This window comes from Lagopus muta, chromosome 5 (assembly GCF_023343835.1).
Source record: "Lagopus muta isolate bLagMut1 chromosome 5, bLagMut1 primary, whole genome shotgun sequence".
NCBI classification, from domain to species: domain Eukaryota; kingdom Metazoa; phylum Chordata; class Aves; order Galliformes; family Phasianidae; genus Lagopus; species Lagopus muta.
The window spans coordinates 63,546,549-63,560,366 of NC_064437.1; the positions used below are offsets into that span (position 1 = coordinate 63,546,549).

The window sequence follows — 13,818 nt, forward strand, 5'->3', positions numbered from 1 at the left end:
AAGTGATCTCAAATAGAGCTTGGGGTTTTGCAGTAGTGATACAAATACCACAAATAGCATGAAAGCCACTGACTTGCACGGAGAAATCAAGGTGCTTCTGTTCAGTGACATAAATCCCATTTTGTTAGAGCTGGAATGCATGAGCCATGTTTTTGCACGAGATCAGTGGTACAAACTCTTCAGTAAGTGCAAAGGACACTGACAGAAGTCAAAGTGCTGCAGTCCCAACCAGGTGGAAAGGCAGAGCGATTGAGCTCAGCAGCTCTGGGTCCAAATTCTCTTCCCTCCTCCTCTGAGCAGAGCTGGGGTGCGCCCACCCAATGGGGCTCCTATTGTTTGGGCTCCTGATCTGAGCAAAAACCAATGCCAGGGAGCTGGAAATGCCAGGTGGGACTGGAAATGCCCCTAGAATACATCTGGAGACTGATTTTCCTCTTTGTGAGAATAAGATCCTTGGATGGAAATGTTCGGAAGTGATTCTGATATTAAGTGGGGCAGCATATTTCACTGACGAAATCTGAGAGATCAACAGACATTACTCACTACTGAGATAAGTAAACAGACTAAGTCATTTGAAGTGGATACTTAATGAAGTTTGCTAAATTGTAAATCTCTGTTTATAATGATTTTGCGAGTTGTTATTTTCAGTTTAATCGTGTTTGGGGGGACGAAAACCAAGACAGTAAATTCTTCAGATGCAATAAGTGGTTGAAAGCACTAACTTTTATTGCTGTGGGGGAAACAACTATCAGTTCTATGCCAAAGGGATATAAATAATCACTTCATTCAGTTTCACTCGCCCTCTTTTCTAAGTACATATTTCAACGTGCTAAATATTCAATAATTAAAATTTAATTATTGTAATCTGCAGTTTTTTACTAAATGTTGGATTGAAACGTTAGGTAATTACAGACTGAATGATAAAGAGAAATATCATTAATCCTTATTAATGACAGGGTATCTCACTGTTATCCCACACAAACTCCGCAAGTTGCCAGACACAACCGTTTGCTCATCCTGTGGTTTAATTAATGGTCTTCAGTAAATAATCTGTGTAGCAAGTGGGTTGTTGGAGCTCCTTACATAGGCTTGGAGGATGGTTATGGTGCAGGTCTCGTAATGCATGAAGTCAGTAGGCTTTTTTGTGTTCATTAAGCTTTCCTGGCATCAACGCTGTGATGGAGGGCATGTGGCACAGGTGGCACCAGAGCTGAACAGGAGACATTGGGCCACCAGGCAAAGGAGCATCCGTGTTGCTTCGGCCCAGCACCCCACTGATGGCCCACATCCCCATGATGTGCAACACAAAAGCTCTTCCTTTATGATTTCACACAAGATGTCACTCGGCGCTCCTGGTTTTATTTTCTAGGACAACGTTATGCTAAGAATGTGTGTAAAAATAAAACAGAGCCTTAGGCCGTGCAGCTCTCTGCCGTGCTTCCTCCAGCCATCGCTGTTTGGAAAGTAGGAAACGCTCACAATTAATCTCTGCAAACACCCACGTGTCCCAGAGGATGGTTAGGTAATCCAAAAACAGAGGTTTGCCCAGGTGAATGTTTGTGTTCTCCCTTCAGTAAGTAGAAATTCATTCCATAAATGGAAACTTGATGATCTCTGAGAGACAGCACAGAGTGCAGGGTGAGCTGCAGCCTTTGGGGCTGCATCTCTTGGGGCATCCTGAGCAAGTCTGCCTCTCCCTTTGGCCCCAGTTGAATTCTGCAGAGATCAGTGCATGAAGGTGTGTGGCAGAGCTGGGGGAACGAGAAGCAGTGTCACTGATAAAGGTCACACCTGGAGGATTTCATAGAATCATCACAGAATCATAGAATGCCCTGGGTTGATAAAGGACCTCAAAGATCAGTCTAGTTTCAACCCCCCTGCACAGATTGACCTCTGCTTTCAGACATTTTTGAACACTGGTCAGATTTTCAAACCAAATTTCTCTGCTTATTGATATGTCCTGTATTTAATTTTTTGTTTGTTTGTTTTTAATCGTGTTTTTTGTTCTCTCTTCAAGGTATGGTGATATGAGAAGGCAGATTGGTTTTGAAATCAGGGACATGTGGTACAATCTGGGTAAGTAGCATGAACACCTGTTGCTCAATGCTTTCAGCCAGTGTTTGTTTAAAGGAGGTTCAGATGAAACAAGGCTACTTTCTCCTGAAACAGGCACCTAGGAAGCAAGTGATGTAAGAAATAAAGCCTCCTCTGCATACTTAGTTCACCATCTGAGAAGACACACAACTAGTCAGTGTTTATGTATCTTCATTTTCCTTTTGTGGCGTTCAACCTCATTTTAAACAGAAGCAATTATAGTGAGGGCTTTTGCTCTTTTTTTCAATGAATAAATGGATATAAAAATATGCATATGGACACATACATGTAGATCCAGTATACTGTAGTAAAATGAAGATATCTGAGGGCTGCCAGTAGCATTGCCTGGAAATTCAGCTTGAAGTCTGATTTTCAGTCTTGTTTGACTGCATCAGAATGACTCAGGGTGATCAGCAAAGAATGGGAAGCTGGACATCCTCAGTTTGTGGGTAAATTAGACACACCTTTCTCAACTCAGGTATGTTTTGTGGGTATAATTTAGCTATACAGGGATTAAATTTTGTGAGCAACGGAGTATTTACTATGAACTGAATGTACTCATCTACCAGATTTCATTTTCTTGGGCTTAACAGCAGAGACACTTCAGCTGTTCTGAGTTTTATCAAAAGTTCCTTAAGTTATCAGAAATAAATGCATTTGCCACTTGACTTATATCTCCAGCTGAACTGTTGTTGCTGAAGCTTGAAAAAATATATAAGCATATATAAAGGAAGGGGTTACCAAGGTTCACAATTACTTGATATCACAGAGGTATCATCCACTCTGCTGGAATGATGAAAAAAAGCCTTCCAAGAGCAGTTGAATTCGCTTTTTATTAGAAGCATCTTTCACAAATCTGGAGAACAGATTAAAGCATAATGCACAGCTGATGTGGGACTTGACAGGCAGGTAATGGTTCCAGCCCCAGAACAGATGCTGGGTCAGCCAGCTCAGGATGCTGGCAGCCTCCATGGTGGTTATTAGCTAAATCCTTCACTGCTTTATGCTTACAGTCACATATCCATCTGTTACTTTCCCTACTTTCTCTGGCATCTTTGAGTTTTCAAACCTGGTGTACTTTTCCTGCCATTTAGTAGACTGGAAGTGGAGGTGTTTGTACATATGCATCTGGCTGTTCTAACACGTGGCCCTTTTATTCAAACTTGGATTGATATTCAAACTTGGATCAACAGTGGAGCACGTTGTGCTTTTTACTGCTGCCACTGACGCTGGCTGCTCCTGTGCACGGTATTCAGCTGCCTTTGAGTTCTGCTTTTCACCATTAACAGGGAGATGCTAACCATTTCCACCGGTGTTTTGTGAATTGACTGCATAGAGGGGCAGTGTTTTCTTCAATCTTTGTGCTATCATGAAAGCCTTTGATAGAGTTTTAGATAGAACTTTGGTTTCTTCTTTACAAACTGTTATTACTCAGGAAGATGACTCTGTGACCTCTTCTAGCTCTGATGTCTGTGCATTCCCTAAGCGACTGGGATCATTAATTCTGAAATTTTACATGTTGAGGGAGTTGGTAAATTGTTGCACTTCATAACAAAAGCTGCAGGAGAAAGGTAAATCAGAGCCAGGACCCCAATCCAACAAGGCCTTTGTACTTTTCATAATGAGAATCGTTCTTTTTCTCCACTTCTTTGTGATACAGATAGTCAGTGCTGATCATGTTTAACTTCTGGCTCTCCACCAATCTCATGTATGTCACAGCATCAATTAGGAAAGAATACTGACTTACCACTGCAGAGGAATTGATTGTAGTGCATTTGATGCTTTTATCTTAGAAGTTTCACTACATTAGTGAAATTATTAACATGTGTATGCTCAGAAACAAAATCCAAAGCAGAAAGCTATTATTCTTGCATAACCTTGAGCATATAATTTTTTATGACTACCTGCCATTGTGTATAAGATTCGACAGAAACAAATAACTTTGACTTTTGATTTATGTATTGGAGCGGGTAAGTCTCAAATTATCCCCTAACTTTTTGTTTAGAAATTTAGCACGTGATACTTGCAGAGTTAAAACTTTTCACCAGACAGACCTTTAGCTGTGACGCACATTCAAAAGTATAACTTATTTTCTGAAATGAGATGGTAAAATACAAGCTCTAGGAGGTTATTTTTTGCCTGCGTATTTCTGGTGCAGTAGTGGTTGCATTAAAAAAAAAAAAAGAAAGAAAAAGGACCATGTGTAGTAGAGTAGAGCAATAGGTAACTGTGCATACACACTTTAAATAATGTAAGTTAGGAGTAAAGATTTGGCTTTAAACAGGGAGCCCTGTGTGAGAGATCCAGACTGACAGATTTTCTACATAAACCCTTGCTGTGTCGGTCCTGTCTGATACCTTGCTCGATTTGCTCACGAAGGCTTTAGGTTTGTGTGCTGTGATGCAGTAGCAGTGAGGATGGCTTTGGGGAGTGTAGTCCCAGCGTGCAGAGCCCCTGCTGTGCTGGCTTTCTGAAAGTGCTGTGAGATTTTTATTTTCCTACATGCATCAGTAGCAATGCATATTAGTATCTGTAGGCTTATTTCCTTCCGAATCACAGCCTGAACTTTTAAAAATAATACATTGTTTGGTGTCACTGCATAGTTAGAACTGAGGCACCTTAGACCTGGATGAATATCATGGGAGCACACAGCAGGCTGTCTTGATGTAAATGCAGGGAATCAAATGGCATGCACTGAAAAGCATTACATAATGCAGCTCAGCAATACAAAACGGAGTTTGATGCTGGGTCACGTATGTCAATTTCCAATGGTTAATGTTTTCAACAGGGGAATGTTGAAAAAGCAACATAAAAAATTCCTGATGGTAGAGTCGATCGAGGAAAGACAGGTCAGAATCATAGAATCACCAAGGTTAGAAAAGACCTCCAAGATCATCCAGTCAAACCAACCACCTCCCACCACTGTTTCCCACTAAATCACGTCCCTTAGTATAGAATCATAGAATCATAGAATCACCAAGGTTGGAAAAGGCCTAAAAGCTCATCCAGTCCAACCGTTCACCTATTCCCAATAGCTCCCACTAAACCATGTCCCTCAACACAACATCCAGTCTTTCCTTGAACGCCCCCAGGGTCGGTGACTCCACCACCTCCCTGGGCAGTCCATTCCAGTACAATATCTGTATGTTCCTTGAACATCTCCATGGTTGCTGTCTCCTGGGCAGCCGATTCCAGTGCCTGATCACTCTTTTGTAGAAGAATTTTTTTCCTCGTGTCCGAGCTGAATCTCTCCTGGAGCAACTTGAGGCTGTTCCCTCTCATTCTGTCTCTCATGGGAGCAATGGCCCACCCCCATCTCACTACAGTCTCCATGCAGGCAGCAGTAGAGAGTGATAAAGTCATCCCTGAGCCTCCTCTTCTCCAGACTAAACAATCCCTTCTCCCTCAGCCATTCCTAAGCCTTGTGTTCCAGACCCCTCACCAGAAAGCATTGCTTTTATTGAACCAGCTAGTGGAAGGCAGAAGAGTGAAGGTCCTGAAGCTGAAGTAAACCTGTGGTGCTGTCATGCAGTGGGCTGGTCGCCAGCCCAGCCCTCCCTTTGCAGTCCTGATACCAAGAATGGACTGGGCGAAGATGTTAATGTTGTTGGAGGGAAGGCTGGGGTTAAAAATAGACCTGAACTTTGAGCGTGATATAAAAAGGAGTCATTACAAATAACGCTCTGAATTTGTTCTGTGTGTGCACAGCTGACCCAAGGCAGAGGTGAGGCTGCTGACAAATTGTTCAGTGGCCCAAAGGTAGATTAGAAGCTGGGAAATGAAAATCATGCAGATAAAGAAAGCGCTTGCATATTGGTTCACTCGGGTGAAGCTCAGTGCTGTTGGGTGAGCAATCTACATAGAGAATGTTGTGGCAAGGCAGAAACCACTGTGGAAAGTTTTATACGTAGTCAGAATAAAAAATAATCCTGGTTTTGCATGCAGTTTTAAAAACAGATGTGCAGTTTGTCTTTTGGAAGAGAGGCTGCAGTTTTGTTCCAGATTTGTCATATATTAAATCCCTGTGTGGGATCTCCTACGCTTCAGGGGGGGCTGAAAAAGAAAAGGGAGAATTCATGGCTTGGTTGTTTGTCAGAAAGTGCTGTGTGTGACACGCAGCTGCAGTGGAGGCTCTCAGCATCCAGAGTAGGACCATGGCCTTTGGTTTGTGCTCTGATGCTGCGTGCGTATCACTGCACAAGATCACATCATCCAGGCTTGCAGCATGGTGTCACTGCCTGCTGCTGCATGCTCTGTTTAGGCTTAGGTCTGTGTGAGGTGGAAGGTCCCTTGGGCCTCATGCACATGCTGTGGGTGCCTCAGCACACACTCTCCCTGGTCTCCATTCAGGTCATCCCTTCCTCGTTGAGGTGACGTGGTGCTCAGTTGTTTTGCTTTTGATGGGTAACTGTGCATTTCACTTCAGAAGAGGAAAAGGGGGAGTCGGAGATTTAAAAAAAATGATAACAGTCCTTTGCAAATTCTCCATTTTTCACGTCTCAATTTCAATTGTTGCTTTTCTGAGGGAGGGGGGTCCCTGCACACGAAGCAGAGCAAAACAACTGTGATCCACAGAGAACCTTGGGACATTGAATGTGTGCCTGACACGTAATGGCTTTTGTCATTGTCATTTGTTTTCTGAAGTATCAACTGTGACGTTTCCCAGGCATAATACAGGAAAACTGGCACCTGGGATGCTGAGTGTAATACTGCTCGTAAGGAAGGCAGAGAGGGCTGCACTGCTTGTACTGCTGTTCCTGACCAGCAGCCAGCATTGGAGCATCACATGGCGTAGCGATTTTGGTTGAGCATTCCTTCACCCTAATAGCATTGTTAATGCTGACGGGATTCTGAAGTTCGCCAAATCAAGTAACATAAGTTATACCTCTTAAAAAAAAAATAAATAGCAGCAGCGTGTTTTATCTTTAAAGGATTTTTTCTTGATTACATTTGCTCAGATTTATGTTACTTCTGGTCAGAAGTGAAGCTGCTAATTAAATACTTCAACGGTTACTGCTATGGCAGCGTAGTGCAGTGGAATCTAAATGAATTGAGATGTGTTTGTGTTGTGTACCACTGATAAGCTGCAGTGAGAAACAAGAGTGTTAAAGCAGGGGGGGCTGAGGGCTCCTGCAGGCAGCTCAGCCCACCTGCAGCACTGGGGGCATAGAGGTGTTCCCAAAGCACTCTGTTGCCTGCAGCTATTAACTTCTTCTTTGCAAGAAACTTCACCCACTGAACCTTGAATGCCCTGCACTGTACGCAGACCAGTGTGAATTTCTATTCTTTTTTATTAGTAGCATTACAAAACCAAATGAGCTCCACAATCTTTCAGGTTCAGTGCAGTGCTTTAAGGTATTGGACTTCTAATGTCTTCCATACGTTCCTTTGCACTTTGTGTTAGAATAAGCCTACTTCTGCTGCTCTGATTTGGGTAGTTGTCATCTGCTACAGCTGGGAGAAAACGAATGCCTGGAAGTGTTTATTTGGCTTTTACAAAGTCCTGGTTGGAATCTTTGTGTTTTCTGAACTTCCACCATTGAGTCCTGTGCCTACAACTTCCTGGGGCCCTCATACTGCCCAGCACAGGCATCTTTCCCTGGTGGAGCTGTGTTGATCATTTGCAGAACATGTAATCTCCGTCCTCTGCACCTCATGCAACAGAAGAACAGGAACTACGTGTTCTTAACAAGTCCAGTATTTATTAGGCTTTGTGTTGCTGTTAAGGGTTCCTTTCTGCTCTGTGTGCAGAGCACGTAGCAGGGAGCACAGGGGGAGGCGTGTTTTTCTGTTGGGAAGATAAATATGAAATGAAGTTAGCCAGTCAGATCAACTCCTGGAGAAAGGAGGCATATTGTCAGCTTAGCTAAGATGTGGCTTCGTGTCTCGGGGCTGTGTAAGCATGCACTCATGGTGACATTTTGATAGAGTGACACAAGGAACATTTTGTACGCTGTGGAAGATACAGAAGCCTAAATAAGTTAATGCAAGCAGTGCACCTTTTAGCTGCCTTCTATCTGTAAAGTATATTTAAAGAAAGCCCTGAAATTTAATACGTGTGTGAGCGAGATGATTTGTGGAAAACGCAGCAAGTTCCAGCCTGACTACTGGTTGAGCAACTTCATTGCTTGGGTTTATAATATCACATAGTTAACCTCTTGAGAAATAAATTACAATACAAATTTCAGTCCAATCTTGAGAAATTGTCCAATCAACTCCAGTCTTGAGAAATACTGTCTTGCGCTTGAACTATATGACGATTTATGGTTATGGCTTTTAAAACAATTATCTCCTACCAAGTCAGTGGCCATTCATTAGCTCTGAAATGCATTTTTTTTTCTTCCCTTTAAAGGTCAGCATAAAATCAAGTTCATCCCGGAAATGGTGGGACCTATCTTGGAAATGACACTCATCCCCGAGACGGAGCTTCGGAAAGCTACGATCCCCATCTTCTTTGACATGATGCAGTGTGAATTTCATTCCACCAGAAGCTTCCAGATGGTAAGCAGTAAGCAACAACTATTTGAAGGCGTAAGATGGATTTAGCTGTTTGTTGACAAAAACGTATGAATTTTTGTTGCTTTGCTATTTGTTTTGGAAGAAAAATGTAATTATGGATTTGTTTATTTTCTGTAACTCTGAATGGCTATAGAATTTTAATCTGAAGGTTTTAAATTCTCACTGAAGGCAAAATTTGCATGAGGTAAATTAAACCTTTCTTTATGATACAGCAGGAGAGCAAAGACATCTGTCTTAAATTTTCACTGTGACTTAGGGAAGGAGTTTGCTTGAGTTGAGTTGGACATAAAGAGAAGCCTGATAATGTGTAATGTGTACAAATTCATCATCTCTAGTATCTTGCAATTTTGATTCTATTACCGTATTTTTATTATTGCTTTGAAGAGGAAAAGAGGCTAACCAACCAGAGGCAGCATTTCTTCCTGCTAGATAGTTAATGCAACATCCAAACTTCAAGCGGAATATTTTTATCCTATTCTCATTTTGCATGCTGAAGGAAACCCTTGAATAAGCACACACTGATAGCTGAAGCTTTTGAGAGACAAGTATGATGAAGGAGAGTTTCTTGAGATTCGTCATCTTTCCTTCTTTCCCTTGAAACTTGAACTTATAGATTGAGTGTAAAACTAATTAAGTAGTTTTGTAACATAGACCAGTATAGCTACATTATACAGTGAAATTTCTGATCATTCAGGATATGACTTTGAAAACTTTGCAATACAGTTTGACACGTCGCTTTGTTTTCCCCCCTTCTCTTGCCATTTTTCTTTCTTGGATGGGAAGTCTTATCTTTTTCTGTATTTTTTTAGTGAGCTGTTATTCATAACCAGCTCTTAATCTGTAGCCAAAATAAATGAATGCCTGCGTGAAGAGATTTAAACATGGGGAAATTGCATCAGCTTTATTACTTTGATTTGTTTTGCGCTGGATGCTGTATGGAAAGGTTGTGAACTGTATTTTGGATCCATCCAATTACTGCATAATCATTCTTTCTTATGTTTGACTCTGATGGTACTGTAAAGATTGAAATGCTCACTGGGATGCCATTTAAACTGTTTCCTGTCAGACGCTCTCTTTGTTACTTGTCGTTTTTTATTTGCACAATTATATGGATCATGAATAATCTGAGGGTAACTTTATAGCTAAATTTATGGCCCTGTGTTTTCTTGATGGAGGAAAACCAGCTCCGTGTGGAATATTTAGGTGATTTTAAGAAATGAGCATCTTAAATGTTTCTCACAATTGTTTTTGCCTTTTGAGAAGAAAAATGTCTGGTGCTAAAGTCGGGTATGTCCTGGACTGCAGATAGTCAACACGTATTTCTTGTGTCAGTACTGCTGCTTTCTTTATGGATGTAACACTGTGACAGGTACAGCGGTAGTAAACCTTTTTTTATTGCATTTGGAGTGAACCGTTAGGTCAAATGATATAATCAATCCATCCATTTATAATTCTGCAGATAATGTAGTTATATGCGTGCTGGGGCTCTGAGGTGGGTGTTTGGGGCACGAAGGTCACCAGCAATTTCCTTAGTCCTCAGGGGTGCACCCTTTCAGCTCTCACAGACTTGCATACGTCCAGTTTCTGCAGACAGTCATCCCTGGTGCACTGTCACTGGGTCACCATTTACTTCCTCATTGCTTCTCCAAACAAGGAGAGGGGAGCTGGCCTTACCTGTGAGGCAGAGAAGCCATTTGGTCCTCCAGAATTTTCATCAGGTGTAACTTGTCAGCCCCATTCAGCATCAGACCTCGTCTGACATCTGAGCCATCTGCGTGCAGCCAGCAGAGGATGTGTTCAAAATGCCACATAAACCCCATGTCTGCCTGCTAAGGGATTCCCTATAGCATCCCGTTACAGACCCTGGTAAGGCTTAGTGCTAAAGGTTTGGAACTGTGAGCATCACAGGCCGGTGTCAATCCAAGTTGGCTGCAGCCATATGGAGGTTGAGGTATGACTGGAACTGATCCAAAGAACCAAACAAATGCAATTCCCCTCAGCTTCCCAAACTCTGACTGTTTCATCTGTCTTTCAGACAATAACTTGTTTATCAACAGTAGTGTTTGATGTTTTCTAAATGATAGAAATAGATATAAAATTGAAATATTACCAGTACCTAGGCAAGTTTCCATACTGAATCTGCCAATGTAACATTTTGGTATGTACGTGCAACTACCAACTATTACTGCCTAGTCTTGCTTTTAAAGAGAAGTTCAAAACCGAATGGTTGGCTGCTGTTAAACTAATCTGCCAGAAATCCAATTATCTAACCTTATTAGTCACATCAGCAAGGGTTGAAATTGGCTCCACTTCTCCAGCAGATGTGCAAACCTCATGATGTGTGTGGGAGGAATTTGCAGAACTTCTGTGATGCCGTGATGGCTTGTGTTTTGAACAGACAGCTTTCCCCATGGCTGCTTTAATTTCTGTATGAATTGGTAAAACCAGTAACAGGCAGAGTGGGGATTTTGCTCTTCCACTATATATAGCCCTGAGAAGAAGCAGAAGATAAATTCCCCTAAATTAAAGGCTGACTGAATTAAAAGCTGGAGTTACCCATCTTTGTCCTATCCCTTTTATGGTGCTTTGAAGCGTTATATAGGCTTCAAAGTAGCCTGTACCTCAAAGCATGAATCTGATACTAAAGTCTGTGTGAGACTGAAGCTTCCCCATAGTAGAAAATGCCTCCTTCTCCACTCTGCTATTTCCCCTTTGCTTGTTTTACTGGTAAGCCCTTCAGATCAAAGGGAATATGTCAGAGCCGCAGAAGCCATGAAGGAATGCTGCTTTGATTGCTCAAGGCCTGGTCAGGTGAGCGTGATGGATCCCGTGGTGACAGCAGGAGAGGAGGTTTGTCATGAAACAGTCATTCCACTGAAATGTGGGATTTGAAGCATTAAAAGCCCCAACCTCTTACTTTGGCAGCCTGTTCCTTCCATCTGTCACTTCCTCTAGTTCCATTTCTTAGGAGCGTTCCGGTTTGTTTGCCTACCCAAAACTTTATCTTGCCTTTTATAAACCCGTGGTGGCTGATTTAATTCTGCTTATTTTGAGCTCAGCCAGTTCATAGAGAGGTGCAAGTGTAGGATGTGGTACAAGGCATGCCGTGGAGAAAGCAGGAGGCAGAAGGAGATGCTTGTCTTTGGCAAAGGGAGACACTGATAGGTTCTCCCTATCTCTTACTTAGCACTGCATCACGATATGATTCCTTTTCACTGTTCTGATGCATATAAATTAGTAGAAGTAATTATTTTAAGAGACGAAGATAAGTGATTTATAAGGTAAGGGATTAAGTCAGAAGCATTTCTCTAGCCTTCATTCTCCAACGTTATGACACGTCTCATCAAATAACGAAGAAGGAGCAGCCCTCACCTCCGAAATAACCCCCCCCACTCTGCAGTAGTGAACATGCAGAAGTTACAAGTCCCATATGTCTGGTTTTCAGGCTGAGCAGCATTATTAAGGAGGATTGTCAAAGTGTCCAGTGGTGTTAGCATCAGAGTTATAAGCATGCAAGATACAGCTTGTGTTCTTATGCTGTGAGAATAAGGAGCTGTGTAAAAGTAATGGTCTGAGGAAAGAGCCCCAAAACCAGAACAACACATCTGTTCCATTTTATACAAATTGGAAAGCCACTTAGCATAATAGAGCCATTGCCAAAAAGATAGAAAAATGATAGAGAAATGCATAATGAATGAACGCATAATGCAAAATCATATAGAAATGCATAATCAATGAATGCATAATACAGATGATTGCTAAAATAAAACTATGGCTGCATCTAAAGTACCTCGAGCTAATGTTCTGTTGTAAAGAGAATTAAATGAGGGAAGATGGGAAGAAATGAGGGGAAAACCCTTTTAATTCATTTCCAGCATTTATCAATAAATCCTAGTGTCATCCAGCATTTTAATTTGCTCTGTAATTTCTTGTTGGTTATCAGTGAGTTTCAAACTGATATAATTATTCTTAGTTAGCTGATTTACTTGAGTATCTATCACGTTTTACAACCTATAATTCCATTTTAGGTCTTTTTTACCTGCTCTGAACCCTGTGTTAGCCTCCCCCTCCATGCTATGGATTTGAGCACAGAACAGAAATGATTGAAGTGTAAATGTTTAAGTTTTATTTATTTTCTGGCCTTTCAGGATATTGGTATTCTTCCCTCACCTAAGAGGAAGGGAAAAATCTGATGCAGTGAGTCCAGAAACATCCCAAATCTCTTCATATTAAATGGCCACTGGACCTGTTTGCTGACCAGGATGCTCTGGGAAAATAGGATATGGAAGATAAAACTGCTGGCAATTGTCACAACCTTTGTAGTGGCCTTCTAACAAAGTTTCACAGGATCTTTGTGTTATTTCTGCATTACTGGTGTTATCTGCCCTTTGAATCTTATATAGCAAATTCATTATTATCCCATATCTAAACAAATGTATAGCAGCTTGGAGGATTGAAAGACATCCTCATCCACAGCTAGATTAAATTGTCAGCCAGTGCTGCAGTTATGGCCTGCCCACACTGTAGGTAAACCTAAACCCAAAGTGATTAGTTGAGCAGACACTTGAAGATGCTTGATAGCTTACATTGATTTGTAACCACTGCTTCCTCAGTGTTAGAGATTGTAACAGACAGATGAAACAGTGGATGTACTCTATGCTAAAGTTCATGCACACATCCTAAAGGGAAGCTGAGATCTCGATCAGCTGCAAGGATAAGTTGATAATAATTTCCTGTAATCTTCCTAGCATCACCCCTCGAGCTTTCGCTGCCAACAGATAGATATGAATCTAGCTCATCACTAGTGCCAGAGATAGGCACTCCTAGGTCTCCAGAAGGAACCTTAGCAAGTGTCACTGGCTGTAACAGGAACAGGGAAAATATGGTGCTTTGGGTTGCCCAAGGAGGCTGTGGATGCCCCATCCCTGCAGGCATTCAAGGCCAGGCTGGATGTGGCTCTGGGCAGCCTGGGCTGCTGGTTGGCGACCTGCACACAGCAGGGGGTTGGAATTGGGTGAGCATTGTGCTCCTTTGCAACCCAGGCCATTCTGTGATTCACGTGAGAGTAAATTCCTTTGTTATAATTGCAGTCCTACCTTGTGTTATTCTATATGCTTTTAAGTTTAAAGAAAGAAAAGGGAAGTTGGAGATATTTTCATCTTATGCCCGGTGCAGCATCCCACAGCCATGTGCTCATGTGACTCC

General features: G+C 41.9%; 1 protein-coding gene across 3 annotated transcripts in view; it reads left to right on the top strand.

The window, feature by feature from the left end:
- The window catches only part of DOCK1 (dedicator of cytokinesis 1), a 276,377-nt gene that overhangs the window by 197,557 nt on the left and 65,002 nt on the right, over window positions 1-13,818 (top strand). For all 3 annotated transcript variants that reach the window (XM_048946145.1, XM_048946146.1, XM_048946148.1), the window contains 2 exons: window positions 2,018-2,076; window positions 8,447-8,595. In XM_048946145.1, the coding sequence (XP_048802102.1) occupies window positions 2,018-2,076; window positions 8,447-8,595 (208 nt within the window). The remainder of the gene's footprint in view (window positions 1-2,017; window positions 2,077-8,446; window positions 8,596-13,818) is intronic.